This window comes from Nomascus leucogenys, chromosome 3 (genome assembly GCF_006542625.1).
Source record: "Nomascus leucogenys isolate Asia chromosome 3, Asia_NLE_v1, whole genome shotgun sequence".
Lineage (NCBI taxonomy): Eukaryota > Metazoa > Chordata > Mammalia > Primates > Hylobatidae > Nomascus > Nomascus leucogenys.
Window position 1 is genome coordinate 103,645,710 of NC_044383.1, and position 17,392 is coordinate 103,663,101.

Consider the following 17,392-nt stretch of genomic DNA (forward strand, 5'->3'; position numbering starts at 1 on the left):
CCAGGATGCTCTGGATCTCCTGACCTCATGATCTGCCCGCCTCAGCCTCCCAAAGTGCTGGGATTACAGGCATGAGTGACCGCTCCCGGCACAGAATATTACTAACTTAATCACCAAATACTAAAGTCATAGAATTAGACTAGATCTTAGCAAGACCTGATCCACTACAATAATCATAGCAAAATTACTCATCAGAAACAAAGGATTAGATATATACATGGCAACATGGATAGACCTTAAAAATACGGTGCTTAATAAAAACAGAAAGAAAAAAAGCATTCATTCATTAAAAAAATACACATTTTGCAGGAAAGCATAAAAATGAAAAGATACACACTAAAGACATTGGAATGGTTGCCTGACGGGGAGGCAGGAAGTTGAAGAGGAGAGGAATATGGGGATAAAATGGCTAAACAAACAGACAGGAGCCCTGCATAGGCCAATGATGATAATGTACCATAAGCAAAGAGTCTGTAATTAACTCTGTATTTGAGGTCTAAACTGGTGTGTGGGGGGAGAAGAGGAGAACAGACCTTATGAAAATATAGTCTAACATGTTAATTCTCCTCCTTACTGTCTTAGATTATAAATCCAGGGGCCATAGCACTATCCTTTATTTTTTCAATTTAGTGCATAATACAAATAATTTTCAAAGAGGAATGCAATAAACACTTAATTATGATGACAAAGGTGCCAGTATATTATTCTTTTTGCCTACCCCAAAATGCTTTCTGTGTACATTCCATTTTAACTTTGTTCAGTTCACAGTGCAGAGAAAACTAGAAAATTCTGAAGAATCAAACTTACCTTCAAAGCCTTCATTTATGACTCCACTGGTGTTTGCTTCATCTCTGCACTGATAAATGCTATTTAAGAAAAAATTTCTGAATAACTGAAGTTGGTCCTGAATTCTATGAAAAGTAGGCCTGTGGTCAGGTTCTTGAGCCCAGCATTGGGTCATTAAATTCCACCTAAATATATGGGGAAAGATGGGAAAGTAAATAGCAATTGGATATAATTACTGATAACCCAGGTAGGGTCATTTTAGAAAGGAAAGAATCTGAGTTATTGCCAGTTTTCCTTAATTAGTATAAATGAACCATAACAAAGGCTTTGGTTTCTTATTTAAGAGTGGCTTTTAACATTACTACGTTTATTAGATAACATCTTTTTTTTGAAAAGCTGACATTATTTTAACAGTTATTATTCCAAATAAATAGATGGATAAGTAGATAGTGGGAGAATGTCTACTCAACACTCAACTACTCAAGGTGAAGGTCTCCTGTGAGGGTGATCTGGCTTCAACATCTACCACCCACTGATCACCAGGGTTGATTCAGCTGATGTCTGGCTATACAGGTGTCCCTTTCCTCCAGTGTTCCATGTGTAACCCTCCTCAAGTTGAAAACTCGGTTGAAGAGGATGACCTTCCCTGATAGAAGAGGACCATTCTTTAATCAAGGGTGTTCAAGTAGCTCTCTAAGCTCTCAAGGTAAAGGTCTCACCTGCACTGTTAGTCTTATAGTCAATCATAATGTATCAACACATAAAGAAACTAATAGCTATAAAAATTGTTGAAGAGGCTGACATTTAAAAGATTTACTCCATTCCACACAGATATTTAGTGACAGAACCAGAAGCAGCAATCAGATTTGATGCCAGTGTTTTACTGTTCATTATACAGTCAGGTTGAGTTCCCTAGACATTCACAGCTGGTTGATTAAACATTATCTTTTCCTTAATGGTTGTCCAAGAAATATCTGTGCAGCACTCTTAAGTAGTATTCATTCATTCACTCAGCAAAGATTTTGGACACTTATTTTATACCAGCAGTATATCAGGAGCTAGGGACATGGCCATGTGACTCTTGTCCTCACAGATGATATGTACAGTAATTATAAGAGAAAGGCAAAATTCATCATACCTCAACTCATATAAGCAGAAAAATTGTAAGTATTTTATATTGTTTATTATTAACTAGGTCTTTTTCAGAGTCCCTACCTAGCATAAGAAAAGAAACTTCATTTAGTACAATGTTGTTTATAACTTAGTCCCACTATTTTAAACAATCTTTTTAAGTAATATTCAATCTTTTCTGGATAATAACCCAACCTCTCTTATTTTCAGGCCATCCCCACTCCCTCTGCCTTCCTTTCTAAGGTAGTGTCAGGATATATGTTGAGTACGAGGCTTATGTGACTTCTAGAGGCATGGCGAAGAATCCTTTGAACCCCACTATGCCCTCCAGATCTTTGCTAGTCTCAGTGGCTAATCCAGAATTCAATAAGGAGTGACTGATCTGATCCAGCCTAGGCATCAGCCCCCATTGGCAATCTGTGAATTATTTACCTATTCTTTTGATGTTTCCCCACTAAAGTGGTCCACCCTTGTCTCTCTCTAGCTGTAGGATTCTCAGATGCTATCAAGCCCTGTAGATGCTCTCAAGGCCCATTCCTGTTTCTGCTGTAGGCCCACAGGGTGCTACTTGGCAGAATCTCTAGCTCTCAACCAAATATTCACCCCATATAGGAAACAAAGGAAGTTTGGAAGCATAAGCTAGACCTTTCTGTCTGGACAAGACTTTCTACCTTCTTGACAATGCTGGGTCTCCCATGTCAAAGTGAGGGTCCTCCACTCAATGATCTCTTTGTTTTTCTCCCTAACTAGGGGTGACTGAGCAGTTGGCTTTGGTGGTACCCATCTCTTCTAGTTGAAGCCTACAGAGGAGGTTTCCAAGCCCAGATATCCAGTATCTTCACCCTCCTACCTCTATCAAGTTCTCTTCTTTCTTCACTTCCCCAGGGCTTGGAAGGAATGAGGGCTCTACTCACTATCTTTTTTAATTTGACTATCCTTATATAAAATTGTATGTTTTTATACAGACAATTAAAACCTAGTACTTAAAACATTAACAAGGAGCTAAAGGACTTTAGATGCTCTCTATATTCCAGGCCTGGTTTTCAAGCCTACTGACTTATTATAAGCAAGTACTTGCTCTCTTTTTTTACTTTCTGGAGCTATATGGCAGATCAGGATCAGGGAGAGAGAATTGATAAAGAAACAGATTGGGAGGTACTTAAAATATTAGTACTACTATATGAGTAAATATACAATTACAAATTATAAGTTCTTTGCAGAGTAATAAAGAAAACAAACACGAGTTCTAGTAAGACATGAAACAGTTTTGGAAAGTTGCTTACAGAAGGCCCCTCTGCAGAGGTGACATTTAAGCCAAAGAACTTTGTAAGAAAATAAGATACTAGTCATGGGAATAGGGTGTGGATGGGAGTCAGGGAACTACAAGTGGGGAAAGCATGTGTAAAGTCCTAAATTTGGAAAGAGCTTGGCACATTTTAGAACCTGAAAGAAAGCCAGTGTCGCTGAAGTGCGATCATTGAGGGGAAAGGATGAGATGAGATCAGAGGAGGGAAGCGAGATCATGCAGGTCTCACAGGGCAGGCAAGGAGTTGGATTTTACAACACTACAAGGGGAAGCTTTTCAAGATTTTTAAGCAGACATAATCTTTACATTTTTTAAGGGTAACTCTAGCAGATATGTGGACAATAAATCATAAAGGGGCAGGTTGGAAGCTATTAAAGAAGACTAGATGAGAGATAATGATGGTGTGGACTGAGGTAATGCCTGTGAAGCTAGAACAAGATTATAATCACTAGGTAACGATGGCCCAGAAATCATTATAGGTATTGTATTTAAAATAGCTAGTATCCATTTGGGGAATTATAATGCAATCTCCATTCCATTATAATGTGGCATACAAACTCCACTTCCATTTATTTCGTTTCCTGACAAGCACCTCAGGTCAGAGTTGGTACACCATATCAGAATAAATGGTATCAAGGAAAACCAATATTGGACTGTTTCAATGTATTGATCTGATGACTTCACATGTATTACAAGCAATTTACATAATGGGTATACAGTGCCAAGCTTGGCTCTTTTTTTAAAAATTAGAATCATATCTGAGAAATAACCAAAAGACAACCTAACCTTTCACATATTTCTCTATAACCTGTGCTCTTTAGAAATGGAGATGATACGAAGATGCCAATGAAGGATCATTAGCCTTTGAAATGAGATATTATAATCGATGTTAAATCACAGAATTTAAAAAATAAAGTAGAGTTTTGATGATTAATCTAACAGTTGTCCTCAGAGTTGAGAGGAAAAAGTGAAGAATTATAATTCTCCACAGGAAGCATTTTATTTTTGAAAATAAAGCTGTGATTCAAAAATATTGCCAAGGCACAGACAGAATCTCTCAAGGTTGGTCATATTTCAATTAGGGGGTTTTTACAGTTGTCCCTCCTTATCAGTTTTTCTTTCTATGGTTTCAGTTAGTTGAGGTTAACCATGGTCCGAAAATATTAAAAGGAAAATTCCAGAAATGAACAGTTCATAAGTTTTAAATTGTATGCCATTCTGAGTAGTGTAATGAAACATGAAACTGAGACATGAAACTATCCCTTTGTCCAGCATATCTATGCTGTATATGTTACCTACCCATTATTTGACTAGGTTGTCAGACCAAGAAAACATAGTGTATATAAGGTTGGGTATTGATATGATTTGGCCCTGTGTCCCCACCCAAATCTCATGTAGAATTGTATCACCAGTGTTGGAGGAGGGGCCTGGTGGGAGGTGATTGAATCATGGGGGCAGATTTCCACCTTGATGCTTTGGTGATAGAGTTCTTATGAGATCTGGTTGTTTAAAAGTGTAGCACCTCCTTGTTTCTTCCTCTTGCTCCCTCTCTTCCTCCTGTTCTGGCCATGGGAAAGACTGTGCCTGCTTCCCCTTCACCCTCTGCCATGACTGTAAGCTTCCTGAGGCCTCCTGAGCCGTGCTTCCTGTAGAGCCTGTGGAACCATGAGCCAATTAAACCTCTTTTCTTTATAAATTACCCAGTTCTCTTTATAAATTACCCAGTTTCTTTAGAAATTACCCAGTTTCTTTATAAGTTACCAGTTCCTGATAGTAGTGTGAGAACGAACTAATACAGGTATTATTCTTGGCTTCAGACATCCACTGGGGGCCTTGGGACATATCTTCCACAAAAAAGGGCCATTGCCATACTTATTTATAACCTGCTTTATTCTGCAAAAAAATCAAGATACTTAGTGAGATTATTTAGAAGGAAAGAAAAAAAAGAAGGAAGAGGAGGCCCGGGAAGAGGAAGGTGGGGGAAAAAGAAACCATCCTTCCAGCTGCCACTTAGCCACTTGCACATCCCCCACTCATTCTACCTCCAAAAGTTCAGACTCTTGTTTAATCTATGAAATCCACTTAAGCAGAAATTCCTATTTTTTTCATTTATGGAAGCTTAAATTTACATTTAATCCAATCATTACTCTGTACTTAATTTTCTGATGACAAACAAATTTGACGTGTTAATATATAAAACCTTTCTGTTCCACCATGTAGAGACAAACGACGACTAAGAAAAGAGGAGCTGTATAAGCAATAGTCATCTAAAAGTAAAGAATAAAACTTGTGTTCCCAAATAGCAATAAACTGGCAATGGAATGAAATGAAGAGGCTTTTAAGAATCCTAAATGTATTTCTTATATCTTGTAAGTAAATTAACAGTGAAAACTATAGCCTTGGCACAGAGCATCTTCCCTTACAAATATGTCCTTGTCACCATTCTATATCATGCAGTGTATACTTGCACCAAGTTATAGTTACAAATATTCAAGCATATTACTCTAAACAAATTTGCAGGTCCTTCAAGTTTGTTAAAATTTACCTGGGCTGGTTGTTTTGGCTCCAGAAAAATACTCATTATACTTGAAGTATCTCATTTGGCTAAGTAGAGGTTCCAATTCCTCCACTCACCATGCAAACCCTTTACAACTCTTCTCAAGTTTTTTTTTTTTTTTCAAAATAGCACAGGACTCATTAGCTATATCCAATGTTAGCCTCTAAATTCACAAAGCAATTGAACTTCAATACATGAAAACGTCATAGTATTTTTCAGTATTAAAGGGAAAAGTTTCTACAGGTATTTAAACAAAGTACATAAAATACAGACTTCAAGATTTTCCTTACTCGTTATACCTAATCCTGGAGAGATCCAATTAGTATCTAGGTGTACATATTTTTTTAAGATGTAAAAATAACATGGTGAACCTCTGTGTTCTCCCACGGTTGCCTCCCACACCTGAGGGACTCTCCAGTAATTCCAGTTGCCACTGTGATATATCTGTTATAAAACCCCAGAAAGCTCTCACTTGAAGTAGATTGCCCTTTGATCTCATTTCTTCTCAGGAGTGGTGTGGTTGTTGTGCAAACTAAAAACTGAAGAGAATCCTGATGGCTGGGCTTTCTATCGTACATTTCAGGCTATGGAGAGAAGGGCAGGAATGCTCTGAACCTGGCATTCCATTAATAGCTGAGTACAGCATAGCTATCTATGGGCTCACCTGACCTGGAGTGCATCCAGGTGCTGAGTATTTAAGCAGTAAATGGAAGGTGTAGCAGGGCTCAGTGCAGACTTTCAAACCCCTAAGCTGGGCCTGTGATCTCAGAAAACTGCTTCAAATAAATATCAGTTCCCTCTGTACTCTAAGGAGAGTAGTTAATCTTTATTATGACAACTTAAGGCCATGGCCAGATTGAATGGTATTGCTGAGATCTCCATTTCCTAGCCTAGCTTGTTTTCCTGGTTGGCAATGGATCTTTAACCCTTCCCAGGGCTTGTCAGAGTCCTGCAGCACTTGGAGGGTTTGATGCATGGCTTATTTTTATTAATGATGTTCAAATGAACTTCAGAACCACCAATGGAAAATTTTCATTTCAAATAAACTATATTTTCATTAAAACAATGGCAATCCAATCAATAAATTGTTCAAGATAAAACTGTATAGAATATTATATTTTTCCACTCATAATCAGGAATACTTTTCTAGCACTCCTTCCTCCTTCTAGTTGCATTTTTTATACCTTTAGATAGAGCAAAGTCCAACTTGTCTAGATTTTTCTGCTCCACAATACAGTAATTTGTTATTAACCTCCCTGCCCCAAACAAAATAATCAAACACACCAGTCAAACTGATAGTTTAGTGATCAATTTCAAAGCTGCCTATCCAAAAATATTGCATGATTGTGATGAGGCACGTTAACCCTTGGGGAGAGAGTGGCATAAGCCAGATAACATTCTAACAGCACAAGGAAAATTTTGTGCAACTGAAATTCTGGCAAAAATTTCTGAGTGTTTGACAGACATGTAAGAGATGCAAAACAGTGATTAGTTTGTAAATATTTAATTAAAATTTATTTTGTATTTAGGTATCTTGGGCTTTTTTCTTAAGCCCTACATGAAAGGTTTTCAAATTTTGTATAATTTCTTATCCTTAATTTATATAATTTTTCCTCATTTCCCCCCAAAATGATTATGAATCATTTTTTATGCACTACTATCAAATTTGGTCAGATGTGTGTGTATCTGATCTCCCTGTAACTATCCCAGAGACTATTAAGCTAAATCAGAAACAAGCAGTAATTCCAATCTTCTTCTAGCTGGAAGATTTAAATAATACAAAAACATTCACCAGTAGAACATCTAACCAAGGTGCCCAGCTCTTAATCATCTTTTGGCTCAAGTCTGAATAATCCTCTAAATAACACAGCATAGTCAAGGCAGTACAACCATGGTGTGCATCCGCATACTGCTAATTCCTTTTGCACTTGCCTGTACCACACAGTTTAGCACTTTATTACATGTTGGCTTGGCATCCAACTGCTCTGTGTGGGTGTCTTTTCATTCAAAACACATTCTGAGATGCTGAAGAGCTGTGTCCCTGGTTTAAACACCTCTGTAATCCATACAATCCTTGGCATGCTATGGTGCACGTAGAGAGTTCATACTTATTTGCTCTTTTAGAAAGTTCTTGGGTAAGACAATTCTTGGAAAAAGTTGTCAAGACTTAATATTTCTGCTGAGACTTTCCACAAGGAGGCAGATTAATACTTAGAATAAAAACTTTTTTCCTTATAATTTGACTAAAATTCACTCACTCTTCTGAGAAATCACTATTAGAATTCAATAATGGCCAGGATGCGCTAAAGTTACAATACTTAGTCATTTTTTTGTTATGTTCATAAACAGGTCACAACCTGTATAATTTTTAGTAATACTATTTCCTATTAGTCAATGTCAGCTATATCAACAAAGGCAACCCAACTTTTTTTTTTTTTTTTTTTTTTTTTGAGACGGAGTCTTGCTCTGTCGCCCAGGCTGGAGTGCAGTGGCGCGATCTCGGCTCACTGCAAGCTCCACCTCCCAGGTTCACGCCATTCTCCTGCCTCAGCCTCCCGAGTAGCTGGGACTACAGGCGCCTACCACCACGCCCGGCTAATTTTTTGTATTTTCAGTAGAGACGGGGTTTCACCGTATTAGCCAGAATGGTCTCGATCTCCTGACCTCGTGATCCACCCGCTTCAGCCTCCCAAAGTGCTGGGATTACAGGCGTGAGCCACCGCACCCAGCCACAATCCAGCCACAATCCAACTTTTTAACAATATATTCCCATTTAGTATAATATTTTAATATGTAGATTAAGATACTAGTCAAATCATATCTCCCAAAATAAAAGGCATATGTGTGTGTATACTCTCTCTCTCTCTCTCTCACACACACACACAGACACACCAAGTGCTTTTATTAGAATTCACTTAACCAGAAGTATTTTACTTAACCAGAAGTATTTTACTCTCCAAAATTTTGTTTCTCAGTGAAATGTGTATATACAAATAAAAAGAAACCATAATATATTCACAAATTGACACAATGAATTGATATTTTATGTGGGGTATACAATATTTAAGTTCCAGTTTTTATTTTAACAATTTAACAAACTATATCAAGAGGCCTAAGATTGTATGTGCACATTGTATGTTTTTGTTTGGGGGATACATATGTTAACATAATTAACTTACAGATCATCAGGACAATTTCTTGGTGGCTCCAGTCTCCCTCCTGTTTGCACATAGTTTAAAACATCAAGGTTGGAATGAGCTGGATAAGGCTGATGACCAAGAGTTAAAATCTCCCAAATCAGAATTCCAAAAGACCTAAGAATAGTAGAGGGTTTGCTTTAATTATACTTATTACAAACACCAGGTTTACAGTAGTTTCTCCAACAACATTTTTCCTAGGGCTAGCAGGGTCTACTTTGTCAGTGTATTATTGGCCTCATAAAAGGCAAACGGGAGATATAAAAGCAGGCTGATAGGCCGGGCGCTGTGTCTCACGCTTGTAATCCCAGCACCTTGGGAGGCTGAGGTAGGCGGATCACAAGGTCAGGAGATCGAGACCACGGTGAAACCCCGTCTCTACTAAAAATACAAAAAATTAGCCGGGCGTAGTGGCGGGCGCCTGTAGTCCCAGCTACTCACTCGGAGAGGCTGGGGCAGGAGAATGGCGTGAACCCGGGAGGCGGAGCTTGCAGTGAGCCGAGATTGCACCACTGCACTCCAGCCTGGGCTACAGAGCAAGACTCCGTCTCAAAAAAAAACAAAAAAACAAACAAACAAAAAAGCAGGCTTACAAGAAAAAGTAGAACAAAACACTGCATATGAGCAAATACTTCAAAGGTGATAGGAAGGCTTGGAGGAGGCACACATGTGCACACACAGAGACACAGATTCATATGCATGCTCACATGCATGCACATCCACGTGCATATACAGGTATGCACACACAGAAACAGACACACATGCACATGTATGCACACACAGAAACACGTGCACACAGACGCATACATGCACACATACATACATGTATACACACACTCATACTCTGTTTCTCTCCCTGACTGAATCCCCACTGTAGGCCTCCATTATCTAAGAATTGCAAAGCATTGACATGCAGACACACCTAAGGGTGAGCACAAAAACATTTCAGCATTTTCCTCCCAAGTTTGCGGGGGGATAAAGTGCCAGTAAACATTGAGAGGGAAGGCATGAATAAAAATTGGCAGCACTGAGAAATTTTATCTCATTCGTAATTTTGCCTAGGGCCAGTCCAACTTAAAAGTCATTGAACAAGCTTTTACATTTTGAGCTGTTCTATTCAGAAGTTGGAGTCAACAAACAAAAATAAGGGGTGTTATTCGAATAATAAAGGGATGTCCAAATCTCCCCAGTGTCCTAATCTTTTAGTGTCCTAATCTTTTAGGACACTTTTAAATCCATGATTTAAAGTTTACTGATAAATTAATGACCAAACATTCCCCAATAGTAGGCATTTGGGCACACACTTGGACATTAATTCCTAAGTACCAATTCCTATTAGTCATAGGCTTTTACATCTTTGGAATGTAATAAAATATTTGAATGAAATGTATCTATTTCATAACAAAACTGATTCAGGGAGGAGCATAAACTGCTGAGACCCAGGAATAGTCCCACCTTGACCACCAACTCTCACTTTAGCTTGAGGCAAATCACTTAATTTCTCTGGTCTTCTGTTTTCTCACATTAAAAAAGCAAGATTAGACGTCCTTTTAAAATCCCCTCTAATGTTTGATGATTCTGTCAGCATTACTCTGTGTCCCGTTAAACTTACCATACATCAGATTGAGTAGTGAAGATTCCATCCATCAAACTTTCTGGAGCCATCCACCGAACAGGGAGCAGGCCTTCCCCTCTCTTTCTGTAGTAATCATTTTTATAGATGTCTCTGGCGAGTCCAAAGTCTCCAATCTTCACTATCCGTGGACTGGTATAGTCTTTCACGGAAACAAGGCAATTTCGAGCTGCCAGATCCCTATGGCAGAAGTTATATTTAATAATAATAATAATAACAACAATAAAGTTCCAGAAATCAAACAAGTAGCCCTAGTAGGTCTGTAAAAAAGAGAAACTATTTTTTTTTTTTTACTTTAAGTTCTGGAATACATGTGCTGAACATGAAGTTTGTTACATAGGTATACATGTGCCATGGTGGTTTGCTGCACCTATCCACCCATCATCTAGATTTTAAGCCCTGCCTGCATTAGGTATTTCTCCTAATGCTCTCCCTTCCCTTGCCCTCGACCCTAGACAGGCCCTGGTGTATGATGTTCCCCTCCCTGTGTCCATGTGTTCTCATTGTTCAACTCCCACTTATGAGTGAGAACCTGCTTTGGTTTTCTGTTTCTGTGTTAGTTTGCTGAGGATAATGGTTTCCAGCTTCATCCATGTTCCTGCAAAGGACATGAACTCATTCTTTTTTATGGCTGCATAGTATTCCATGGTGTATATGTGCCACATTTTCTTTACCCAGTCTATCATTGGTGGGCATTGGTGTTGGTTCCAAGTCTTTGCTATTGAAAACAGTGATGCAATAAACATACGTGTGCATGTGTCTTTACAGCAGAATGATTTATAAGAGAGACTTTTAATAGAAATTATTGCTAGTTTGAAGGAATTAAAATGTTTAATTATCTTGTGTGCTTTACCTGCACTACAGGTGATTATTGTGCCAATATCAGTAATAACCCCGTATCCAGAAAAGAATCGTACCTGTGAATGAAATGCATCTGCTCCAAGTAGACACAGCCTTTTGAAATATCTACACACAGGTCTACGAGGTCAACCAAGGTGAGTAAAGGACCATAATACTGTAAGAAATGAAGGAAAAATTACAGGTAGTTTGCGTGAAATATATACATATATGTGTGAATATAAGTGGATACATGTATATGCATATGCATGTATGTATCTGATGTTTTAAAGGGATTTTTAGTTATGATTATAAGAACTCAAACAAAGAGGAAAACAAATTTATATGTTTTCCATGCAAATATACATAAAAAACGATAGCTACGTTTAGTAAGTAGAGGCAATGTGGAATCTTTATTGGAAAGATCTCCAGGTGTCAGGTCAGACAGATCGAGATGTGAAACCTAGTTCTGCTATTTACTAGTTGTGTGAACTTGCTTAAGTTACTTAACTCACTAAGCAAATTTCTCATGTGTAAAATGGGCAATAATACTGACCTTGCAAAATTCAAGTAAGTTACATATATGGCTGGTCGATAACAGGCATTTAATAAATAGTTGCTGCTCTCATAAGTAGTCAAAATGATCATTTAAGTGCTAGCTGGTTTAATTATTGACCCAATGGCACTCTGTCTTGCCAGTCATGACAATGGGCTTGTTTCTCATATGAGCCCCATGTAAATTGTTAGCAATACCCTATTTCAAAGTTTCAAATTACTCCTCTCATCTAAGAGAGTGAGTACAAACATACACTTGAGCCTGTACTGGTTGCAATGATCTCTACATGAAAAAAAGCCAGTTGAAGTTTTTATTAGTACCATATTGGGAAAATTCAAAGTTCCTGCCCTGAAGCTATATTACATTGTCTGTCCCTTTCCATTGCCCTGCAATTACCCTGGTTCAAGCTTTCGTCATCCCTAATCTGATGCATTCAAAAATTTCCCATGTCTCCAGCCTCCTGTGCTTTTTCATTAGCTTGCTTTGTTGTGACCCCCTTCCTGTAGAGTCTATTATGAATTCCTGAGCACAGCCTCCACAGCACCCCCAGGCTGCACCAGCCTCTCTACAATTCTATTAATTTCCTACTGTTTCTCCTCTCTCAATCTGTGCTTCCATTACACTGGTCCTATTGCAGTTCCTTATACCTACTCTGCATTTCTCAGCCTCTCTTCTTTATTCCTGCTATCATTTTTTCCCCTGGAATGTCCTCCTGTTTCTTGATTTCCATCCACAGCCTTAGCTGAGTATCTCAAATGATTCCCAACCTCCAAGTCCCTCAATTCCTTAAAAAACAAATGTTCTTAAGTGGTGTTCTCCCTACCTCCCCTGACATGTTTATCTCTTGCCCCCAAACTAGGAATAATCCTGATGTTCTGGGGCTCACTCTTGCCATGGTTCTGCTCAGCCACACCTAGGGCTAATAACTAGGCTCTGACCTTACTCTCAAATCAATCTCCTCCAACCTTATTCAGGGCCATTATCACGGTCCGTATCTGAGTCCCTGCTGGATGTCTTGAATGGTTCACTGGTTCCTGTGTAAATGGAACCCTGCTCTGCTGTTGGCAAAACCTACGCTACCTGTGAAGACTTTCTCTAGGTCTAGGATCCCAATCCCTAATTTCAGTCTGGTGGCTAGTGCCCTGTTCCCTGCTGACAGATTTTCATAATGCTGCCTGCCTGCTTGGATCTCTGACTACTCTCTCCTTCTGATATCCCATGTATCAACCTGTTGGGATACCTCATCACTGCATGTTGGGTTTCCTTGACTCTAGATGCTACTCTGGACTACCACCTGTCATCTCTTGTTAAACCCTTCAGACATATTAAACTTTGATCTCAATCTATCCCTAGTCAAAGACTTTCATAACTCAGTGGGGAAGTATAGTTCAGCTACTGTTCTACCTCCTGCTTTGGTTGTGCCTGAATCAGAAGACCTCTTCCATGAAGCCCTCTCAGCTTTCCTCAGTTGGAAATCGCTCCTTCCTCTGGGCTTCTGCAGTATATTCTCCACTGCACTGTAATGAGTCTACCTACTTCCTACTTTTAAAGTGGATTATTTAGGTATCTGTAGACTTGTGTCTGTAGACTTACAACCCTACCATGTAGCAAGTTCCTTGAGTGCAAGAACTACATCCTTCACCGTTTTATAGTAAACACACAGCAAAAATTTGGCGAATTGAATGTTATCTGGAAGGCAGCACATTTACTACATATTCGTATTACTTTGACAGTTTTTTGTTTGTTTGTTTCACTTTTTTCCTATCTTAATACAATCCTTTTAACAAAAGTTAAGGCCAGGTGTGGTATCACATGCCTGTAATCCCAGGACTGTGGGAGGCCAAGGCAGGCAGATTACTTGAGGTCAGGAGTTCGAGACCAGCCTGGCCAACATGGTGAAACCTTGTCTCTACTACAAAAAATATACAAAAATTAGCTGGGCATGGTGGCATATGTCTGTAGTCCCAACTACTCAGGAGGCTGAGGCAGGAGAATTACTTGAACCTGGGAGGCAGAGGTTGCAGTGAGCCAAGATCACGCCACTGCACTTCAACCTGGGCCACAGAGCAAGACTCTGTAAAAAAAAAAAAAAAAAAAAAAAAGTTAAAAGGAGACTTAGGAAGCTTTTGATTCAATATTCCATTTTGTAGATAAAGAAACTGAGTCCTCAAAGCAAAGGACTAGACTAAGCTTTCTGGGCCTAATTGCAGTCAGTTCTTAGGCATTCAACCCAGTAAAATAGTCCTTGAATGCAGGGAGAGAGAGAAAAAGGCTTCTGCTGGTTCTTCTGATATGGTGCCTCTGAGCACTCCATGTGGGGAGAGGCTGGCCTCAAAAGAACTCAGCACGAGGGAGAGTAGCATTTGTGATGGCTCCCATAGGCCTCAGGCCTTCATTCTGCCTTCAGCACCTAACGATGTCTCTATGGTTGCAGCGAAGGAGACGAAGCCCTGGAAGCTGTTTTTGGCAGCCACCAGGAAAGGCTGCGGAACAGCTGAATGCATGTGAGAACCAATCTTTATAAGCATTAGGATCCTGGGTGAATCAAAATGATTTGGAAAAAGTAGATTCACGTTTTTTTTTCAGTCCATCCTTTTTCATCCTCTCTTCACTTTTCATACCCCCAGCCCTACCACAAAACAAGACAAATCTACAAATAAAATGTATTGTTTAAGATGAGGGATTGAATGTGTGTATTTTTAGTTCCGCTCTCTCCCCAAACCTTGCTAACATGGCAGTATAGTGAAAATTTTCATAATTTCACAAGGGCAAATCAACTGTCATGAGAACTGACATGGTAGACAAAGCATTCTGGAAGAGGGAAAGCAGATGGAGGAGTGGTAATTTAGCAGAGCCAAGAGAGATGAAAGCTGACTGCCTACAGAAAGAAAAGGCAAGAATTGAGCTGTTTTTCATTATGGAAGCTCATAGTCTCCAGAATGGTAGGCAGCAGGTATCCCTGAATACGGGGACAAGGAGAAGGACTGAAAGCAAAAAGAACATTTAGGTTATTTAAGGCCTAACTAAATCATAGATTCTTCTACCATAGATGAAGGCTTTTGTCTATAGAAAACAAACAAATAAAAACAACAGAAACCTGAACCAGAACAACTCCAAGTTCAGAGATACTACCAGTCACACTGAGGCACTGTACTGAAATGGAGAGAATTAAAATTAAATGAGAGTCCACATACTGAGCCTTGAGACCTCCAGCCACTTCTAAACGCTCTAAGTTGACGCATCAGGCATTTATTGTCCAGAGGAGAAATGACCAATTTCTTCCCTGGTTAAACTGGCATATGGCAGGGAAGAGATTCAGTTACTGACATTGGAGGACCCCCAGTGGAAGAGCAGGGTCCCACCTAACGCCAAAAGGAAGCTTCCTTGGACACATAGGTTCCCATCATTTTGTTAGCCGTCATGATTAAATATGAAACCAGCCAAGAATACTAAACATTTGAGAAAGATTCTCACATTGAATCAGATTCCAAAACAAAGAGGAAGGAGGAAGCCAAGACAATGCAGGAAGCAAATTAACACTTTTTGAAAAGCATAATTAATACCCTAAAAGATCAGTAAAATTTTGCATCTATAAACAAAACCAGAATATTATTTTAAAAAGCAGTCAAAATACAAGAACAAGTCTGTGAAAAATTAAAATATGTTAACAAAAATTCTTAATTCTACAGAAAGATTAGGGGACAAAGTTGAGGAAGTCTATCACAATAGAAAGCAAAATGACAAAAGCTAGAAAATAGGAGAGAGCAGCTAACAGAATGAGAAGATGAAACAAAGCCGTCCGTTATAACAGGATTTCTAGAACAAAGAAATAGAGGGAATAAGGAATTCTATTCATTATCAAAGAGACAATGAAAAAAAATCCCGGAACTGAAGGGAATGATTAGCAAAGCAACTGTTACTTTACTATGAGTAAAGAGTACCACAGATAAAATTTTCCTCAAATTTTTGAAGGGGAGGAGGCAAAAAACAGACCACTGATAATAAGTTCAGGAATCAGAATGGCATAAGAATTCTTATTGGCAATTGTAGAAGCGAGGAAAGAAAGATGTAGTGGCTTTATCTGTTAGATAAAGAGTTTTCAACCTAAAAGTCCAACCAAATTATCAACCAAGTGTGAGGGAAGAATAAAGGACGTTTTCTCAAAAATTAAAAAAAAGCCGATTTTTGCTGCACATGCATAATTTCTCTTTTCTAAAACAAACAGTCATGAGATACATGGAAAAAGTCCCACATGGACAAGAGTTGAGGAAGATTCCCAGGTTGAATGTGAAGGAAACCCTACAACAGCAGCTGTGTAGCTAGCCTAGAGCACAAGCATCCACACTGCTTCCAGGAAGGAAGTGTCCAAGAAAAAATTAAGTACTAGATTATCTGATATTGTTAGCCATATTGAGAAAAGTGTTGCAGTTCAGTTGAGGGGTTTACGTACATAAAAACTAAAATGAAAACAAGAGATATTTATTAAACTAGCCTGAGAAAAAAACTTACAATAATAACATTTGGATAATTCAGCTCCAAAAATAATAATAATAACTAAATAGTTCTAATAATGCAAACCTGAAAGGATGATTTATCTGCAAATTGTGATAACTGTCAGAGGATGAGGCAAGCAAAGTTTTCCTGTGTGTAGCGTGGTGAGGGATGGACAGGTATATTACGAGGAAGTCTAAGAGAGTTAAATCCTCATCTTCCATAGTGGGCAATCAATTTACCCCAAACTGAAAAATCAACACGTGTCAGTATGAGCAGACTATTTAGGAACTTGGCGATAAATACCAGAAGATACGTGCGGGCCTGAGAGCTGGGAATGAGGCAGTGCACAGGGCTCCTGTTTTTTACTATACGCTTTGTCACACATTTTAATTTTTTAGCCATATGATGTTTATTTTGATATAAAAAAGCTTTTAATCCACCAGATTTAAACTTCGGTGACTTGTCTTATCTCACGTGTTCTCATCTAAGGTATAAGGTAGATTCCTGCAGGACCCCCAGTCCTGTCCACCATTCCACAGCATTTCCAGGGTTCATAATGTGCTATGCACTGCTCCAGGCACTGGGGATACAAGAAAAGAAGGACTGCGGCTGCGTTTTGCAGGCAGAGCTTGTTAGCATGGATGTAGGGAATGAGAAAGCAAGGAACTAGATGGGTGGAGTAGGAGAGGACGTACGAAATCAAGAGCTCTGTTTGGGGCAAAATATGTTTCAGATGCCTACTAAAATCCAAATAGATATGTCAACTAGAGAGGGACATACAAGTCTGGTACTCAGTAAAGACATCCAGACCGGAAATATAATTTGGGACAGACAGGCATATAGATGAAGTACAGAGATATGCATTTCCAACTCCACACGATCCCTGTGCTCCAGA

General features: G+C 39.0%; 1 protein-coding gene across 1 annotated transcript in view; it reads right to left on the bottom strand.

Moving 5' to 3' along the window:
* ROS1 (ROS proto-oncogene 1, receptor tyrosine kinase) overlaps positions 1 to 17,392 on the bottom strand; it is a 141,465-nt gene that overhangs the window by 11,757 nt on the left and 112,316 nt on the right. The window contains exons 39-42 of the mRNA XM_003255618.4: positions 11,528 to 11,625; positions 10,590 to 10,790; positions 8,960 to 9,094; positions 808 to 971 (exon numbers count right to left, since the gene is read on the bottom strand). Of these exons, the coding sequence (XP_003255666.2) occupies positions 808 to 971; positions 8,960 to 9,094; positions 10,590 to 10,790; positions 11,528 to 11,625 (598 nt within the window). The remainder of the gene's footprint in view (positions 1 to 807; positions 972 to 8,959; positions 9,095 to 10,589; positions 10,791 to 11,527; positions 11,626 to 17,392) is intronic.